This window comes from Thermobia domestica, chromosome 8 (genome assembly GCF_964235325.1).
Source record: "Thermobia domestica chromosome 8, izTheDome1.hap1.1, whole genome shotgun sequence".
NCBI classification, from domain to species: Eukaryota; Metazoa; Arthropoda; class Insecta; order Zygentoma; family Lepismatidae; genus Thermobia; species Thermobia domestica.
In genome coordinates this window covers 162,276,755-162,292,791 of record NC_137461.1, presented here as the reverse complement: position 1 = coordinate 162,292,791, position 16,037 = coordinate 162,276,755, and the positions used below count along the sequence as shown (strand labels likewise).

The 16,037-nt window shown below is 34.6% G+C and overlaps 1 protein-coding gene across 1 annotated transcript in view; it reads left to right on the top strand.

Moving 5' to 3' along the window:
* Nucleotides 1-16,037, top strand: part of mRNA-cap (RNA guanylyltransferase and 5'-phosphatase mRNA capping enzyme) — a 106,171-nt gene that overhangs the window by 89,390 nt on the left and 744 nt on the right. Inside the window, exons 12-14 of the mRNA XM_081769214.1 lie at nt 3,188-3,373; nt 6,871-6,971; nt 10,643-10,833. Of these exons, the coding sequence (XP_081625340.1) occupies nt 3,188-3,373; nt 6,871-6,971; nt 10,643-10,833 (478 nt within the window). The remainder of the gene's footprint in view (nt 1-3,187; nt 3,374-6,870; nt 6,972-10,642; nt 10,834-16,037) is intronic.

Here is a 16,037-nt window from a genome sequence, read left to right as displayed (position 1 = left end):
TGCAATAGAGGGATAAGGTCGAAGGTGGAATTTGTCCTTCAGATGCTGAATCCACATGACAGCATTCTCTCTATATATTGCAATTTTTCATCCAAGAAGTTTTTAGCTATCTATCGTCGTGTTTCTTCATGGCAATCAGTGTAGAAAAACCAATGTTTTACCCGTTAAGTTTGAGTAGAGGAATGAAAGTGAGGATGTTATATTTTGACAATAATAAAGTATTGATGATAGTATTGATGAAGACATTATGGCTGATAATAATAATTTTCATGAACACTAGAAACAAAACTCCATTTTTTTTTTTTTTCAGGTTTACGAAAATCTTATGGAACGCTGTAAAAAGTGACTTCTTGTAGTGGTTTTTTTTTTTTTTTTTTTTTTTTTTTTTTTTTTTTTTTTTTTTTCATTGGAAAATATAGATAAGGCTTCACGTTTGTACGACTTGGCTAAGGTAGAAAGTTGTCAATCACTCCCGTATAAAACATACAAAACATAGAACAAAACTTACGACAAGAATAGCAGAAAAGTTAAAAAATAAATAAATAAATAAATAAAAGCAGCTAGTGGGATTCAAACCAGGTTCAAAACTATTGCATCTCCACAAAAGAAGACTACTTATCACGCATGTCTATCGTAACAATTGCTGAACGCTACTTCTGTTGTATTGATAGGTAACGAACTTATTAACAACCATTTTTTAACTTTTTTTTTCACTATCACGGTCGAGAAGAGTATGTTTTTTCTTTAATAAAGATTTCTACATTTGCTAAGGTACTGTTTTGTTCTAAAAGTATCATTATATGAAGTAACAAAAGAAGAATTGAGAATTTCAAACAGCAAACTGTGAGGTGTGTTCGTAAGTTTTGGCTTCTTCTTCATTACTTCCCCTCCTATTACTCCTAATGCGTTGTTGCCAAACTCGATTTTAAGGAATTTAGAAAAATTCACGCACGCGAATATGTTTTGGAGAAGTGCGAAATTATTAAATTCATTCGTTACAGAGTCTTATAAATGAGTTTTTTTTTCTGCTGAGAAAATGGAAATTACTAAGTACGAAGTAAATCAAGTTAATATTTTATAAATTCATTCGTTGCAAGGTCTTATGATCGAGTTTTTTTCTGCTGAGAAAATGGAAATAGTAGGACCATTGTATCTCAAATAGACCAAAGTAAAAGGATTTTTAAAAATCATGGCCTCAGATTTTGGCAATTTTTTGTACGTTGAAAGACATGTTTACAAATACTTGTTTCCCAAATTAAAAATTTTCCAGCCCGCATAGTTAATTAGTAATTAATTACGCAATCAGCTTCAAGGATGCAAATTTTTAGCTTCATAGCTCTTATAGTTATTGAAATAAGCAATAAAACCCAAAATCAGCTGTTTTGGGATCGTGACCTTGAAGCTAATTGCGTAATAAATTACTAATTAACTAGAATTTTTCGTGATTGGTTGAATTGAAACAGAATGACTTAGTACTTACCTAGTGGAAGTATCTACTACATGTATATACATTGCGTATATTGACTAGCACAATGTACAACATACGAAAGTTCTTCTGTATCTTCCTCAATTAAGTTCTTCTGCCAGACCCAGTATGTTCTTTGAATAAATAAGATCGAATTAGATATGAAAGATTTCTTCACCATTTTTACAAATAAATGCATTTTTATGCATTTATTTGTAAAAATGGTGAATGTGATATGCATTTTTTACAAATAAATGCATATCACAAAAACATTGTTAATACAAGAGTAATTTTCTTTTATTTATATAGATAACTAGTTTTACTGCTAACAGGAGATTCATGCTGTAAATTTAGTTGATCTATGCGGTTACGGTTTGCATGGAATAAATATTCTAATACAGAAAAAAAAAGAAAAACTTACGAAATAATTTGCATAGGTTATGAGCTACTTACGAAGTAATCATAACTACATTACTTCAGTACTAAGCTGTACAGAAATTTAGTTGCACAAGCTATTAAATGTAATTTGAGACGAAAACGCTTTAATGAAAATGAAAACGAAAACGTCCAAATGAAAAGCCTTACGTATAAAGTTCTTGTTTTAGTAGTAGTACATACTACATATCCACACTTGTCTTTACACTGATGGCCTGCCTTTCGTGGCCACAAAATTCAGTTTGCTGTAATGAGAAGAAGCCAATAGATGAATTGGATCTCTTTGTCATCAGCTGAATTTCTTTAGCGTTAGAAAGTAATTCAGATAGTGGAAAAGAAATCAGTGGAAAATAAGGAGACTGTAGAATAATTTCATATTGGATTTAAGTAAGAGTACACATTTTCCTGATTTCGGATTAACGCTATCGTGGTTATATTTAATGATTAATGGTCGATTCTAACCACTGGTTTATTTCTCTTGTTTAGTGCAAGAACGATTCTCAGTAATTATCACAATCCGCACCAGTTGAAGATATAATGAATTGCTCAACCATGAATTACCACACAAATTGCAATGCGTGGTAGATAAATGGACAAATAGATAGATAGATAGATAAATGTACAGAAGTTCTTCTTCTATCAAGATCCAATCGTGTGATGATCTATTTATTTTCAATCACGCACAACAAATCGATGCACAAACTCTTCGTTTTCCTCACTGAGAATGAGAGATTTCCACAATTCTTTTTGGCTAGGTTCAATTTACGCAACATCAGCGTTAAACTGTTTTCGCCTACCTAAGGTTTTTAAATGCCAAAACAACTATCTAATGTATATCCTATTCTAGGCTACTGTGCAAACAGTTCGCTGCTGGTCAGATTCTGTGATATTTTTAAGAGCTTATCTGATAGCAGAGCTAGTTGTGACTGATTTTACGGAATTTCGTGTACTACAAACATGTAGTGTATTCTTTAATTCAACCTTCTTCAAACACTGATCTTATTCACCGTAAGTCCTACTAGTTTTCAGATACGAATGCAGATGGCAAATGTTTTGGTGCCATTCTTTTTTAAGTTTGAAAATCGTAATTATTTAGCATGTTGTAATTTTAGTATTATCCTTTATTGATCGTTGGAAGTTTTCTGGGAGTGTTTTTATATTATATAGGAAAATAAATTTCCAACTGTGCTTATACGAGCAAAAGATATGATGATCTAAATCACATGTACTTGTAAAAGCATACACATATTGGGCTCAGTTTGTATATTAATTATATTTATGTTGTAGAAAGAAATTGTAACTTCAAGGCATCAAGCAATGAAGGATGGAAGAATTGAGAAAACTGCAGAACCCTTTAGTGTTCGTTTGAAACAGTTTTGGGATGTGACACAAGCAAGGAGTTTGTTAGGAGATAAATTCAGCAAAATGTTGTCGCATGAACCAGATGGGCTAATATTTCAACCAGCTATTGATGTGAGTCATTACTTTTTATAATTTTGTAATATAATTATGTGTACTAATAAGCGAATGCTCCAGAAAACGAATTTTTTGTTTTAAAATGAAGTTCATAGAGGCAGTTTTAGTTCTCTTTGTAAAGTTGAACATTTTCTGAATTAACTTATGGATAATAAATGGAGAAATTATCACAATTATATACAACACCGACTGTTCTATAGGTGCTAACTAAACATGTAAAAAGAGTGAAAAAAGTGCACAACTGAACCGAGATTCGACCTTACCGTGGCACTGCGTTGACCATCATGCTATCCTATCCGCTTCCTGAATAGCCACACACTGTCATTCTTGAAGGTGGTACTCAGCACAGACCCAGAGAGGCGTTGGGTGCGCGCTGGGCCAGAGTACTGGTAAAAATCGCCGAGTGCCGACTAGATGGAAAAGTGCTTTTGTATCTACTTCTTGGACAAAACATGCTTAACCCCCCCTTCCCCTCTAAGCGCTGGACCTGGGGCGGTTGCCTCATTGGCCACCCCCAAACTCCACTTCTGCTCAGACCACATGGACTGCACCACAGTTTCTTTCGTCCTTACGGGTCATCCAAGCATTCATAAATAAACCATAATATACATATTCTACGCTTATTTTTAAAAAATCGATTGCCTCTTGTTGCCACCATCTTCCTTGTTTATAGCTAGGAATGGATTAGGGTTTGGTGAATTTTAAGTTTGTTGTGATAAAGTTAAGTTATAACTCAGACGAATAATTACAGTATATGTTCATTGACGTCATTATCATCTTGTTTTTGTTTCTTCTCGTTTACAAAATTTTAATCGTAAAACCAGTCGCATTCATTGAAAATCAACACGTATTACGATTTTCCATATTACGATAAGCATGTTACGAATAACGAGAGAACTATAACAGATTTTTTCTTTAGAAAAACCGAAAGCAGAAATCATACATAATACGAAACATTACTCAAAAAAGTTGAAAATATTAAGGTTCGTGTAAAGATCGTCGCAATAGAATACGGAAAAGAAAATCAAAAACAAATGTCCTTGACATTTCCATTTAAAAAATTGTAACCAATACCTGATACTAAGTTGGAGTTTTGGATAAGCTGCTAGACATTTTAAGCATTATTGGTTTAAATCTTTATGAAGATGCTATTATTTTGTAATTGGCTAGATATTGATCCATGGTCTCTTGCTTCTTTACTTTAATATATATGAATTGAACGAGTGGTTTCGATGGAATTTAGGTTGTGAAAACTTATTATGATTGGCGTTATACAGTACTATTGAAAGGCTATGAAATTATGATTATTTCTCGGTAAAATGTTAGATCAGTGAAACCATCCATATCCACAGCTAGCAGATCTCACACATTGCTAATTACATGCAAGGAACTGTATAAAAAATAAATTTAAAAAAGTTACCTGTTTTTATCTATTTATTGCACCTCACACGCATTCAAATACATATACATGAACACACAAAACATTTCAATTAGCAGAAAACTAAATAAAAAAATAAAAATAAGAATAAAACTGAACTCTTCAGATCAAACACCAATATTTTGATAAAACACTTTGTTTTTTGATTTACTTCTTTCTGTTGTCTCACACACATTTTTTTTTTTTTTTTTTATTTACTTCTTTCTGTTTTCTCACACACATATATCATTGACATTAACTTGCACAATATACATTGCACTGAACACTATGGGAGGGAAGGGGCAGAATAATCCAGACGTAATCATCATGTAATATGTATTAACTCTTTAGGGAAGTAAATGTCTCTAAAAAGTGTTGAGACTCTAATATATTGAAAATGAATATTTGATGATACGATAACTCAAAATGCATATTTAGAAATATGCTTAATTTAGCATATCTCTATTGCATATTTAGCTTTAGCCTGTTCTTCTGTTAGTCGCTATGGTTCTTTTCATCTTTCTGTAGCATATTCATAAGCATTTTCATACAGTTTACTTGCTACTTGCATAAGGATTTCAGAGTACTCGATATATAATTTTTTTTGAAACTTTATTATGTATTGTCTACTATTGTGTTTTAATCTTTTTAATTTATCTTTCGCTGCTTTTTTCTCATCTATTTATTCTGTTATGAACTCAACTGTAAGTAATATTATTTGTATGTTACCGTTATCTATTTCTTCCTGGCAGATTGTATTTAAAGTCATTTTGAATTCTTCTAATACTTTATCCGCGATCCTGAATGATTATTTGCCTGAACTATTTGCGCTGGTATTTCGTTACTAATTACTTGTTCTACATCATAATCCTCCTCTCTAAAGTCACTTATATTATTAATATTTTAAATAAAAATATTATGATGGAATTTATCGTCATATCAAAGACTTGTCATTTCCAAATAGGAATTAATACATTTTCAATGGATTTAACATTTTTATTTCCCAAAAATATATCATATGAAAGAGTTTCACATCTTTGTGCCTCAATTCCCGTTAAAAACTTCTCACTCTCAAATACAAATCTCTTTGAGTAAAATGAAAAATTGGGATGAATTTTATTACGTGCTGTTTTCTCTATATATTTAGATGGATTCAAATGATCGTGAAGTCTCGCTAAAATGTTTACTTGTGTTGATGGCTTGACAGTTGTACCGAAATAAAAATTCCGTTTAAGATTTAATTAGAAACTGCTGTTCACGAAGCGGTCGGACATTGAAGTAAAATATTGATATTTATAAGGGACTTTATAAATTCAAAGGATGTCGCCTTGTATTTTAAGTATGGTTGGTGTTCATACTATGAGTATTCATTTACTGAAGTTTTCATTTTAGGTACTTAAATAACAGTACTGATTTTTATGAAACCGCTGTTACTTGTTTAGTGTAATGAGAAAATTCTATAATTCTTTTTTAGGTACTCATTAAACATATAAAACTAAGAAATATTGTGGGAAATAGAACCATTCTCGTTGTAATCTTCTCTGTTTAATTTTAAAATATATTTGCAGCCTGAAAAATAAACACAATTATAAATTTCAAGTAAGTCAAATCATAATTAAGGTACTATAAATCAAGGTTTCTAGAATTGATAATTATTGAGTCTCAAATTGTAAAAGCCTGATAAATTCACGTTGTTTTGATAATGTAGGGAATAGATAAAATGATACAGTACCATGAACAAATGCCGTTATTATATCGTCACATGAGAACGTAACTCCAAAAATGCTGTTTTCGTTTTCTTCGTGTTTGGTCACAATTTTGAAAACTCCGCTTGGTGTAAATGGAACGTAACGCCATCTGTTCTCCTTGTCGATCATTTCTTGTAATGTAGCTCAATTACCATCTTATTACAAACACATTTTTCTAAGAAAATAATATTTTTGTCCTCTCGCCTGTAAACCTATAAAAATGGAGTTACGTTCCTCTGGTTCTCATGCAACGATATTCATTGAGCTCTATGATGTGAAAGAAAAATAAAATTCATTTATTATCTAGGATATGTTTTCTTTCTTTCCAGCCATATAAACCAGGCCGTTGTTTTGAAGTATTGAAATGGAAACCGCTGAGTCTCAATTCCGTAGATTTTAAGCTAAAGATTGTAACAGAGGAAGGTGAAGGGTGTGTATATGTTTTATATAATCTAAATCTGTCGTATAAAATCATAGTTTACTTGTTATTTAGATATGCGGAAAGCACAAAATGCAAATCCTGTCGAAATCCCTTCGGTTTCTTAATTCAGTTGTTTTCACTCTTACTACAACAATGCTTAAGCGCAAATACCTAGACAAAAACTTATATATCTAGTGTTGTCTCTGAAATTTTATATGTGTGAACTGTCTCTTATTATGGGTACATGTAATTCAAAATACCCGAACTCGTCTGATTATTGTTGAAAAATCATATTTTAGCATTATGTGAGTGTTTATTCAGGTAAAGGAAACTGAACAAAGCACTATAGTTGAACAAATATATCAACACCGGTTGTGGTGACTGAATGAAATTGAAAATTATGTAAGAGACCATTGTCGTTAATTTTATGATTCCGCTAGATTCTTAGTATTGAGAACGTCAATTCTAAAAGTGGAAGCAGTGTAGTGCTGCAAGGTGTTGCATATTATGGAAAGAAAATGAGAAGATAGTGTTTACAAACAGTATGCAAACAAGGCGAAACAAGATATCAAGAAAGCATGTTTGTTGAGATTTCGTATTGTTTGGCTTACAAACGACACAATGCAGAAAAATGCAAGCTTGAGATCACTGATACAGATATCAATAAGATGGATTATAAATAAAATCGAATTTAGGTGGATTCTAAATAAAATTGTGTGGTATTATTTGTTTTCAGTCCGAAGAAGCCGAATTATCTGTACAGATAATTTTGTAATTATAGTAACCTTATAAACTTCATTACAACCAAAGCATTGGAATGGAAAAAAAGATGTAGGCTGAAAACAATGGTTCATTTATATATTCCGCTATCAGACACAACTTCTTGAAACAAAAATATTAATTTCTACAGAAGGTCAGTCCACATTTATGGAAACAAAGTGAAACGTCCGCCAGGGGCGCTAGAATCGGACAGACAGTAAGCACAGCAGAGCAATCAGAAACCAGTTGTGTGGAGAATTCGGTAGCCGGAAGTGAAGTATTCCGAGTGTAAAATGCCTCCAAAAGTGACCCCAAAGTGGGAGGGATACATCACCGCTCTTTCCGACATCGGATACAGCTAGCTACAGTGCAATTGTGAAACATTGTTCGTCCAAGGGTTTCAACATTTCCAAGAAGGATATTACCAAACTCAAACGCAACAAAAATGCACAGCCAGAGGAGGCAGGTGTGCGCACAGTGGCACGAAAACAACACCCCCGTCCTAAACTACAGTGGATGTAGTTCGACAAGTGCATAAGTTGGTTGATCCAGGAGAATCCGCCGCCACAAAGAGACATTGCCAGGAGTGTTAGATCCAAATCAACTGTGCAGAGGATAATCAGCCAGGATTTACGCCTACAAGTGAAGCATAAGCCACGTGTTCACATACTCATAGCCAAACACATCCGGAAACGCAGGGTCCATTGCAAACGGCCCTATGAACGGTATTTAGCGGGTGACAAATGGAAATATGTGGTCGCGTTAGACGAGGCCTGGATCTATTTATCAAACTCCAAGTGGGTTCGAGCCATTTACTATCATCCAAAGGATGCCAAGGACCATGCCAATTGGGTCCGCACGTGCAGCGAAAGTTTTCCCCGTAGTTTAATGGTGGTTGCATACTATAAACAACGCGTTCTGGAGCCATTATATCGGCAACATATTCCATCGTTGTACGGTGCTGAGGTGTCGAAAGTCTTCATTCATCAAGACAAAGCAGCCAGCCATATGGCTCGAACAACTGTGGCATATATGACCCGCAAAGCGCGTGAAACTTGAATCCATGCTATTTCATATTCAGACATCCCTCTCAAGTTTCCCGACGCTGCACCAATGGACTTTTGTGCTTTCGGGTGTTTGAAGCGAGCGATTTCCTTACGTCGCCCACTCACATTGGCTGGCTTGTGGAAAGTTTGCAAGGAGGAGTGGTCCAAACTTGATCAGATTTCTCTTAACAGAAGCCTACACCAGTGGAAACTTCGGTGTCGGGATATAGTTTATAGTCAGGGTCATCATATCGAGCACAACCACTGGTGGAAATATGGCTTTACGCCCTAGCGTAGGGGGGACAAAATCATTTCCATAAATGTGGACCAACCTTCTGTAGATTTAAAAAAAAGGGGGTGACTCAGTAGTAGAGCGCTTACCTCTGGTTCGTGGGGTCCATGATTCGATCCCCTGCAACTGAGCTCCTTCGTGGCTAAGCGGTTAGCGCACGCGCCTTTGGCGTGGGAGACCCGGGTTCGATTCCCGGCGGGAGCTCATGTGGTTCGGATTCCACGTTAATCAGTAGGTCCACGTCTCATAGCCTCGCTGCTAAAAGGGACGCTAAACTAAAAATCAACTCAACTTAACTCAATTCGATCCCCTGCAAGTTTGTTGTGGACAATCGTGTCCGTGGATTTTCCCGGGTGCTCCCTTCTATCACATTCTCATTCCACCAATTGTTTCATAATCATTCACTTGCCTTAATCATTTATCTCCCTTAGCATAAAGGGCATAATCGTGAGACGTTAAACTGAAAGATTTCATTTAAAAAAGAATCTCGTACTCATTCACATGTAGTCTATTAACATACCTGATCAGTGATCGAAGTGAGACGGTATGCATTGGTATGCCATACCGCCTCTGTTTTTTCAGTGATGAAGGCATACCGCGTCTGGTTTCTAAGTGATCAAGATATACAGTCACAAGAGAGTAGATGCTAAATACCTTTAATAAATCCATTTTTATACACAGTAGTAATTGACGAATAGCTTTTCACGTAAAAAGATTTTATTTCTTATGTAGAAATAATTTCTAAGTTGACAACAATGACATTTTTGTTATCTTTTTCCTATCTTTTCTTTTAAAATGAGGTGTCTTTAAAGAAGTTCATTTAGTTTCTATTTTGATGTGCCGTATTGAATTGTTTATTTCGTATGGATATGTGTGAGTGTCTTCATGTAAATATTGTGTTTTAAGCATGAGCAGATTTAGGGGTCATCCGATGTGTAAGCGATTCTTCCAGGAGTTTGGAATACCTCTCAGTCAAGTGAGGAGTCCGGGAGTTTTTCCGTAGGAAATTGTTAATATAAAAACTCGATTTTTGAGCATTTTCGTATCTAATTCTCCATAATACAACATAAGAGGATTTTTTTTTTTTTTTTCAAAGTTGTTGGAGAGGGATCAAAGTCTCTCCTTGCCCCTCTGTAACTAACAGGATCTCTTCAGCGGTTTGCAGTCATTGTGTAAATAGAAATGCAATCTTTTAGGCAACATACCCTCATTTATTTCAACATTTAAATAGCCAGTATGTCGAGTCAAAATCGTAATAAAACATACCACCTCTGCTTTTTTTCCACTTCGAACACTGTACCTGATAACACGTAATATTGAACCAATATATAATCAAGTAAATTTTCTATTAATGGTATAAAAAATACAGAAAGAAAAGCATCAGTGACAAATAGAAAGCCCTTTTACTAAAGGAAAAAATAGAAGCAGCTAGCTTATATACAAGGTATGACAATTCAGGACAAAACACTGTAGTGAAGTCATATATACAAAAATGTTATAAATAATTTGATAATATTTTATTCCAAGACCTGTATAGAAAAATGTGCAGTAGCTTTAGCCTAATTAAATGTATATATTTTCAGAATTGTTCCTAGAAAAATTGGGCAGCTATTTGTTGGTGGTTACGAACATCCCTTTGCTCAAATGAAAGTAACAAAAGCCATTAAAGATTTGAACAATAAAATCATCGAATGTAAATTTGAGGATAATCAGTGGGTGTTCATGAGAGAACGTACAGACAAATCATTCCCAAATAGTTTATCCACAGCACAAGGTAAGTTGATTTAAAAATTATTTACAAGTTGAATAGAGAGTTATAAAAGTAAGTTAAATAAAGAGTTGGAAGAACTTTTCAAAATTTTAAATTGTACAGTTATATCCAATAATCATGGCCACCCACCTATATTTTGAAGGTATTGTCCCTTAACTGTGTTCTTATACTTTCAATCAAAAGTCGGAGAGGAGCGAAGAAGTTATGCTTATGTTTAATTTATGTCTTTCAAAGTGAAGGTTATACATTTGTACTTTTCTAGATTAATTTCATAGTCCATTTATTTTTAATTTATTTGTAAATTTATAAAGTGTAGAAAATTCGATAATATGTAATACTGATGCAGGGTGGCCACTCACCTGGAAAACCTGGAAAACCGGGAAAAGTCAGGGAATTTTTTAATTCTGGAAAAGTCAGGGAATTTTAATGAAGAACATGGAATTTTTACTCGGGAGAAAATTTACGTTCTGCTGTATTCCTAGCCATTTAGCCGGTTTATTTATATACAAAATAGCTTTGGTCGCTGGGGGCTTCGCCCCCAGATTTCTCCTTCCTTCCAGGTTTCGTTTATCTTGCTCTGCTGGTTTGGGCTGCGCATACTTTCTTCATATTCTTTTGTCATTTAGTGCTGCCCATGAATTGAGCTGGAGCGAAATCGGGACCATTTTGTAATTAACACACTTGTTTAGATCGATGGCTGCTTGATTTCCAGAATTCGCTCGGGGCTGCGCCTTTGCATCCCGTTTTGGTGGTCACGTGATTAATATAAAGGCTGAACGATAGTTGAGTATTTCTGCCGGAAGAGTTCCGAATGTGTGTCGAATTCCACAAAATGTGTGGAATTTTGGTTAATGCGTGTATTTCTATGTGGAATCAAAAACTGTGTGGATTCCACATGCATTTGTACTCAGTGGCGGCAGTACTTTTTGCGCCACACGATTAATTGGCTATGCTTTTTTACAGATATTTGACCTTTTGACCACCAATTTGAAGTAATGGCATTCCCCTCCCCCTAGTTTTTACACCCAATTCCGCTACTGCATGTACTATTGTTCTAAAAAAAAAAATCAGCTTCAAACAAATTTTTCTGATTTCTTAAAAGCACATTTTAATAGTGCTCATTTACTTCAGTTCCGTTGTTTTGTTACACAATATTTCCCATCTATGTTGACTTGTTCCCCGGTTGCATAACCACCGCACGCCACTGCTGGCACGACAAAACCTTTGGGACCCGGGCCTACCTAAAGTTGTTATTGCCGGCTTTCTAGACCGAAGTCCGCTACTTCTTAATACAGGTAGCTCCATAATTGTCCTCTCCATTCATTTGTGACGTCAAAGAACGATAGCATAACCTTGTACTGCAATATGACAGTGGTTGCTAATAAGCATACCTGGTGAAGGTATTGTATATTTGTTGTTAAATCCGGAGAAATATTTGATTGCAAATTAACGAATAATAAGTAGATAATGAGTAGAACAGTTTCTTGATTTGAATTTTGCAATTTTAAACCGATTTTATGTAAATTCTGTAATGGTGTTTTTCCAAGGAAATAAATTTAAGAATTATTGACTACTTATTTTTTAAACATATATTTGTTTAAAAAAGAAATGAAAATTTCAGTCAAGGGAGTTGAGGATTGTCGCAGGGTGCGGGCTCCACCTCCATTGGCCATTTCCTAGTTATGGGCCTGGATCAAAATACCATGTTTTCGAGTAATTCTTTTTCTTAATACATGGACTTCTTTGCCGTATAACTCACATGATTTGTGTTTAATAATGGTTTACGGGTTTGCAGGGCCGGCGACAGGGGAGGGGGAATAGGGGACAAATGCCCGGGGGCCTGGAATCACAAAAGAATAATTAAAAGCAATAATTTTACTGGAATTTAGGGGTTCGTGTCCCTGAGTTGCCCAAGGTTCCTATATATACCAATTTTAGATATCTCTAGAAATTTTCTGGAAAACCGGGAAAATTTCTGGGAAAGTCAGGGAAAAGTCAGGGAATTTTGAAATTCCAAATGAGTGGCCACCCTGTGATGGCAAACAGTTTTTCGCAAAGAGTGTGGTATCTTCTTCCTGTAGCACATATTGTTTATAATTTACATAACTATGTACTTACATTTGTAAATTCTGAAAATAATAAAGCTGATGAAGCCTCACGCGCCGTGGGCGCGATCCTCTTACTGCCCTCAACCAATCGGGGCGCGCCACCTGGATCCTGGGATAACAAAACCCAGGAGACAGGTGGTGGCAACTCAGTTCTCGAGAGTTGAGGGTAGAGAGGGGGTCGCTGCTCCGCGCGCGTGGGCCTATTTTAGGATGGCATACAGAGCCATACAGATTTGTCCTTTTTCTGATTCGTGTAAATTCTCTTCTTTCGTATGAAATTTCGTATTTGTTATATTGAATATTGCATTTTTCGTAATAATATTTGGATTCTGTAAATCTTAGTAATAACGAACTATATCAAGAAAGCAAGAAATATTGTACTATCATTCTTCTGATCGTGCTTCATTTGATCGGCATAATATTTCGTGGTATGGAAACGCATTCTGTAAAGTCCCAAATGGGCGATAAAAACATATCAGGTTGTCTAAAAGTATTGAGCTGTTTTAGATCAAAATTGAAAATACATTTATTGTGATTTGAAAATAACATTATGAAGCACATATGCACCATTTTGTTCGATGATCTATCATTTTTCCGGCAACACTATAACACTGTCGCTGTAAAACTTATGTTGTTTCTAGTCATAGAATTGGGACGCACAATTTTCACGGCTCGTTTGAAACTAACTGAATACACCATTCAGAGAATTCTTCAGAGACCGAAACAAATTATAGTGTGACTGCCAGGACTGGGCTATACGGTTGTTGCGTTAAAACCTCCCATTCTAATTCTCTCAATTTCTGACTGGTAGTTAAAAATATATGTGGTCTGGCGTTGTTTTGAAGTATATATTTTTGAGTCAGATCATGTACACCCAAACATTGAGTTCTTTGTAGCCAGCTTTTTCCAGATGGTTTAACCATTTTTGGTAATGAATGTTAGGTCATTAGCGATGTCATGACTGCTTACATGCTGAGCTGCTTACAGAAGCTCTACTGACTTCTGTGCTTGAAAGGCGTTTTCACGAGCAGTTCTCCTCATTTTTTGAATTTCTGTGATTTTACCCTCCAACTGACAAAATTGCTTTTCTTGTAAAGCACATTGCTTTTGTACTGGTAACAGATCATTTTCCAGTATTTCTAGTTTAGGCGTAACCTGATCTAATGTATCCTGCAAACTTTTTTGAGTTTGGATAACTTCACCTAACTTCCCTAAAACATGGTCGTAATTACTATTTAAGGAAAGCGTGTCTGATTGTAGTTGATTTACTGTTTGGTTAACCTGTACCAATTTCTTTTCGTGGTCGTCTATATGCGATTGAAATTGTGATGTCATTTCCTCATATTTCTTTTCACAAGCTAACTTAACTGCTTTCACCTCTTGCTTAATTTTTTCATAAGATTTATTCACTCTATCTCCGATTTCTTCAGACAATTTTTCACTGTGTTGCATTAACGTTTTTTCAAAGGTATTATCTAACGTTACTACTTGGGTTTGAAATTTTTTATTGTTACTTTCTACTTTGTTACCTAAATTTTCAATAGCTCGCATCAGTATCTCCAAAGACATTTCCTTAAGTTCACTCATTTTGACTACTAGAAGTATACAAGTAAGAACACTGTTAATATACTTTTCTTCAATACTAGTTGTTTACTACTGTGCACATAGTACTACTTAATACCGAACACAGGGGTATACTTTGTTTATATATCTGAATAATACTTTCTAACGGCACACTGAGCACGATACTTTATGTAACGGTCGTAGTGTGGTCCCTTGAGGGAAAGCCATTCTGTAGCTGCTAGAAAACAATTAAGTCTATAAACGTATTATATTCCTGTGTATTTATAGCAGCCAGAAGGGTTCAATAAAGTATTTGATTAATATCTGACATTGAACCCTGTATACCTTGAAATGATCTGAAAAATTTCAGTTACCTGAATTTTGCTTAGAAGTATTTCGAACTTATCCTGAAGTAAAAACCGTCAAATGTACTATAATTCCCTCTCAATAGAATATTACTTCCGGACAACCTCGTTGACTACTTCTGAAGATAACGTATTAATACATATATAGAACAACACTCTTTTGTATAACTAATAATAGCATATGAACAGCACTCGTGCCTTTTGCTCTCTAAGGCTTAATATGTCTGTCAAAATATGAGGAATTGATAAATTAAATATTCAATGGCAATCAGATTATTCTTTATATACCGCGAAGAATTCCATACATTACAGGATATTGAGTAAACCTTTTTTTTTTTTTTTTTTTCACTGAAAAATATCAAATGATTGGTATGCATAAACTTATACTTTGGTACTATCAATATAATATGTATCTCACAGGCGTACCCTTTACTATAATGTTATGAGAATATTCAGATATTTGCACTGATACGTTTAGTAATCACTTCTTTCAATTTTGCTTAATAATTGAACGTCATGCAAGATTTCAACAAACTAATAATGAAATATATATATACTGATGAGTAATAGGACTAAATATTATATGAAATTTCACACACTAAGACTTTTCTTCTCAATAAACCACAAATAACACTTTTTTCCGTTTGTTTTCAATAAGTAGGCCTTATTGACCTTCTTATGGAACTTTCGTTTGAATTTTTGTAAAGATGAATTTATTCTTTAGTAGAATACTAAAAGTCTATTCTATATATAATTTATAAATACTTTTGCAAGCGGTCACTACTTCTACTTTACTTGTCACCATCTATTTCACTTTTTTCTTTTTCTTCTTTTTACGTCCTTTCACTGTTGCCAGTTCCCGCTCGGTGGAAAATATACTTGAACAATAGCAAATACGAAACAACGTTAGCTAATGGAGGAAAAGTCAGAGAAAACGTTTCAGTTTCCATAGTCGAGTTATACCTTATATTCTCCTTTCCCTGCGCATGCTCGGCCATTAAATGCACCTTTAAACAGATATTGTCCATTTGTAGGCAGAGAAGGAAAAGAAATATGGGCTTTGACGAATGGGAACGTCATAAGCTATCTACTTATGAAAAGGAGAGAAGGCATAATACTCATAGCCAAACTTCAGACCTTATAAAAGACTTGTCTGAAATGAAATAATGTG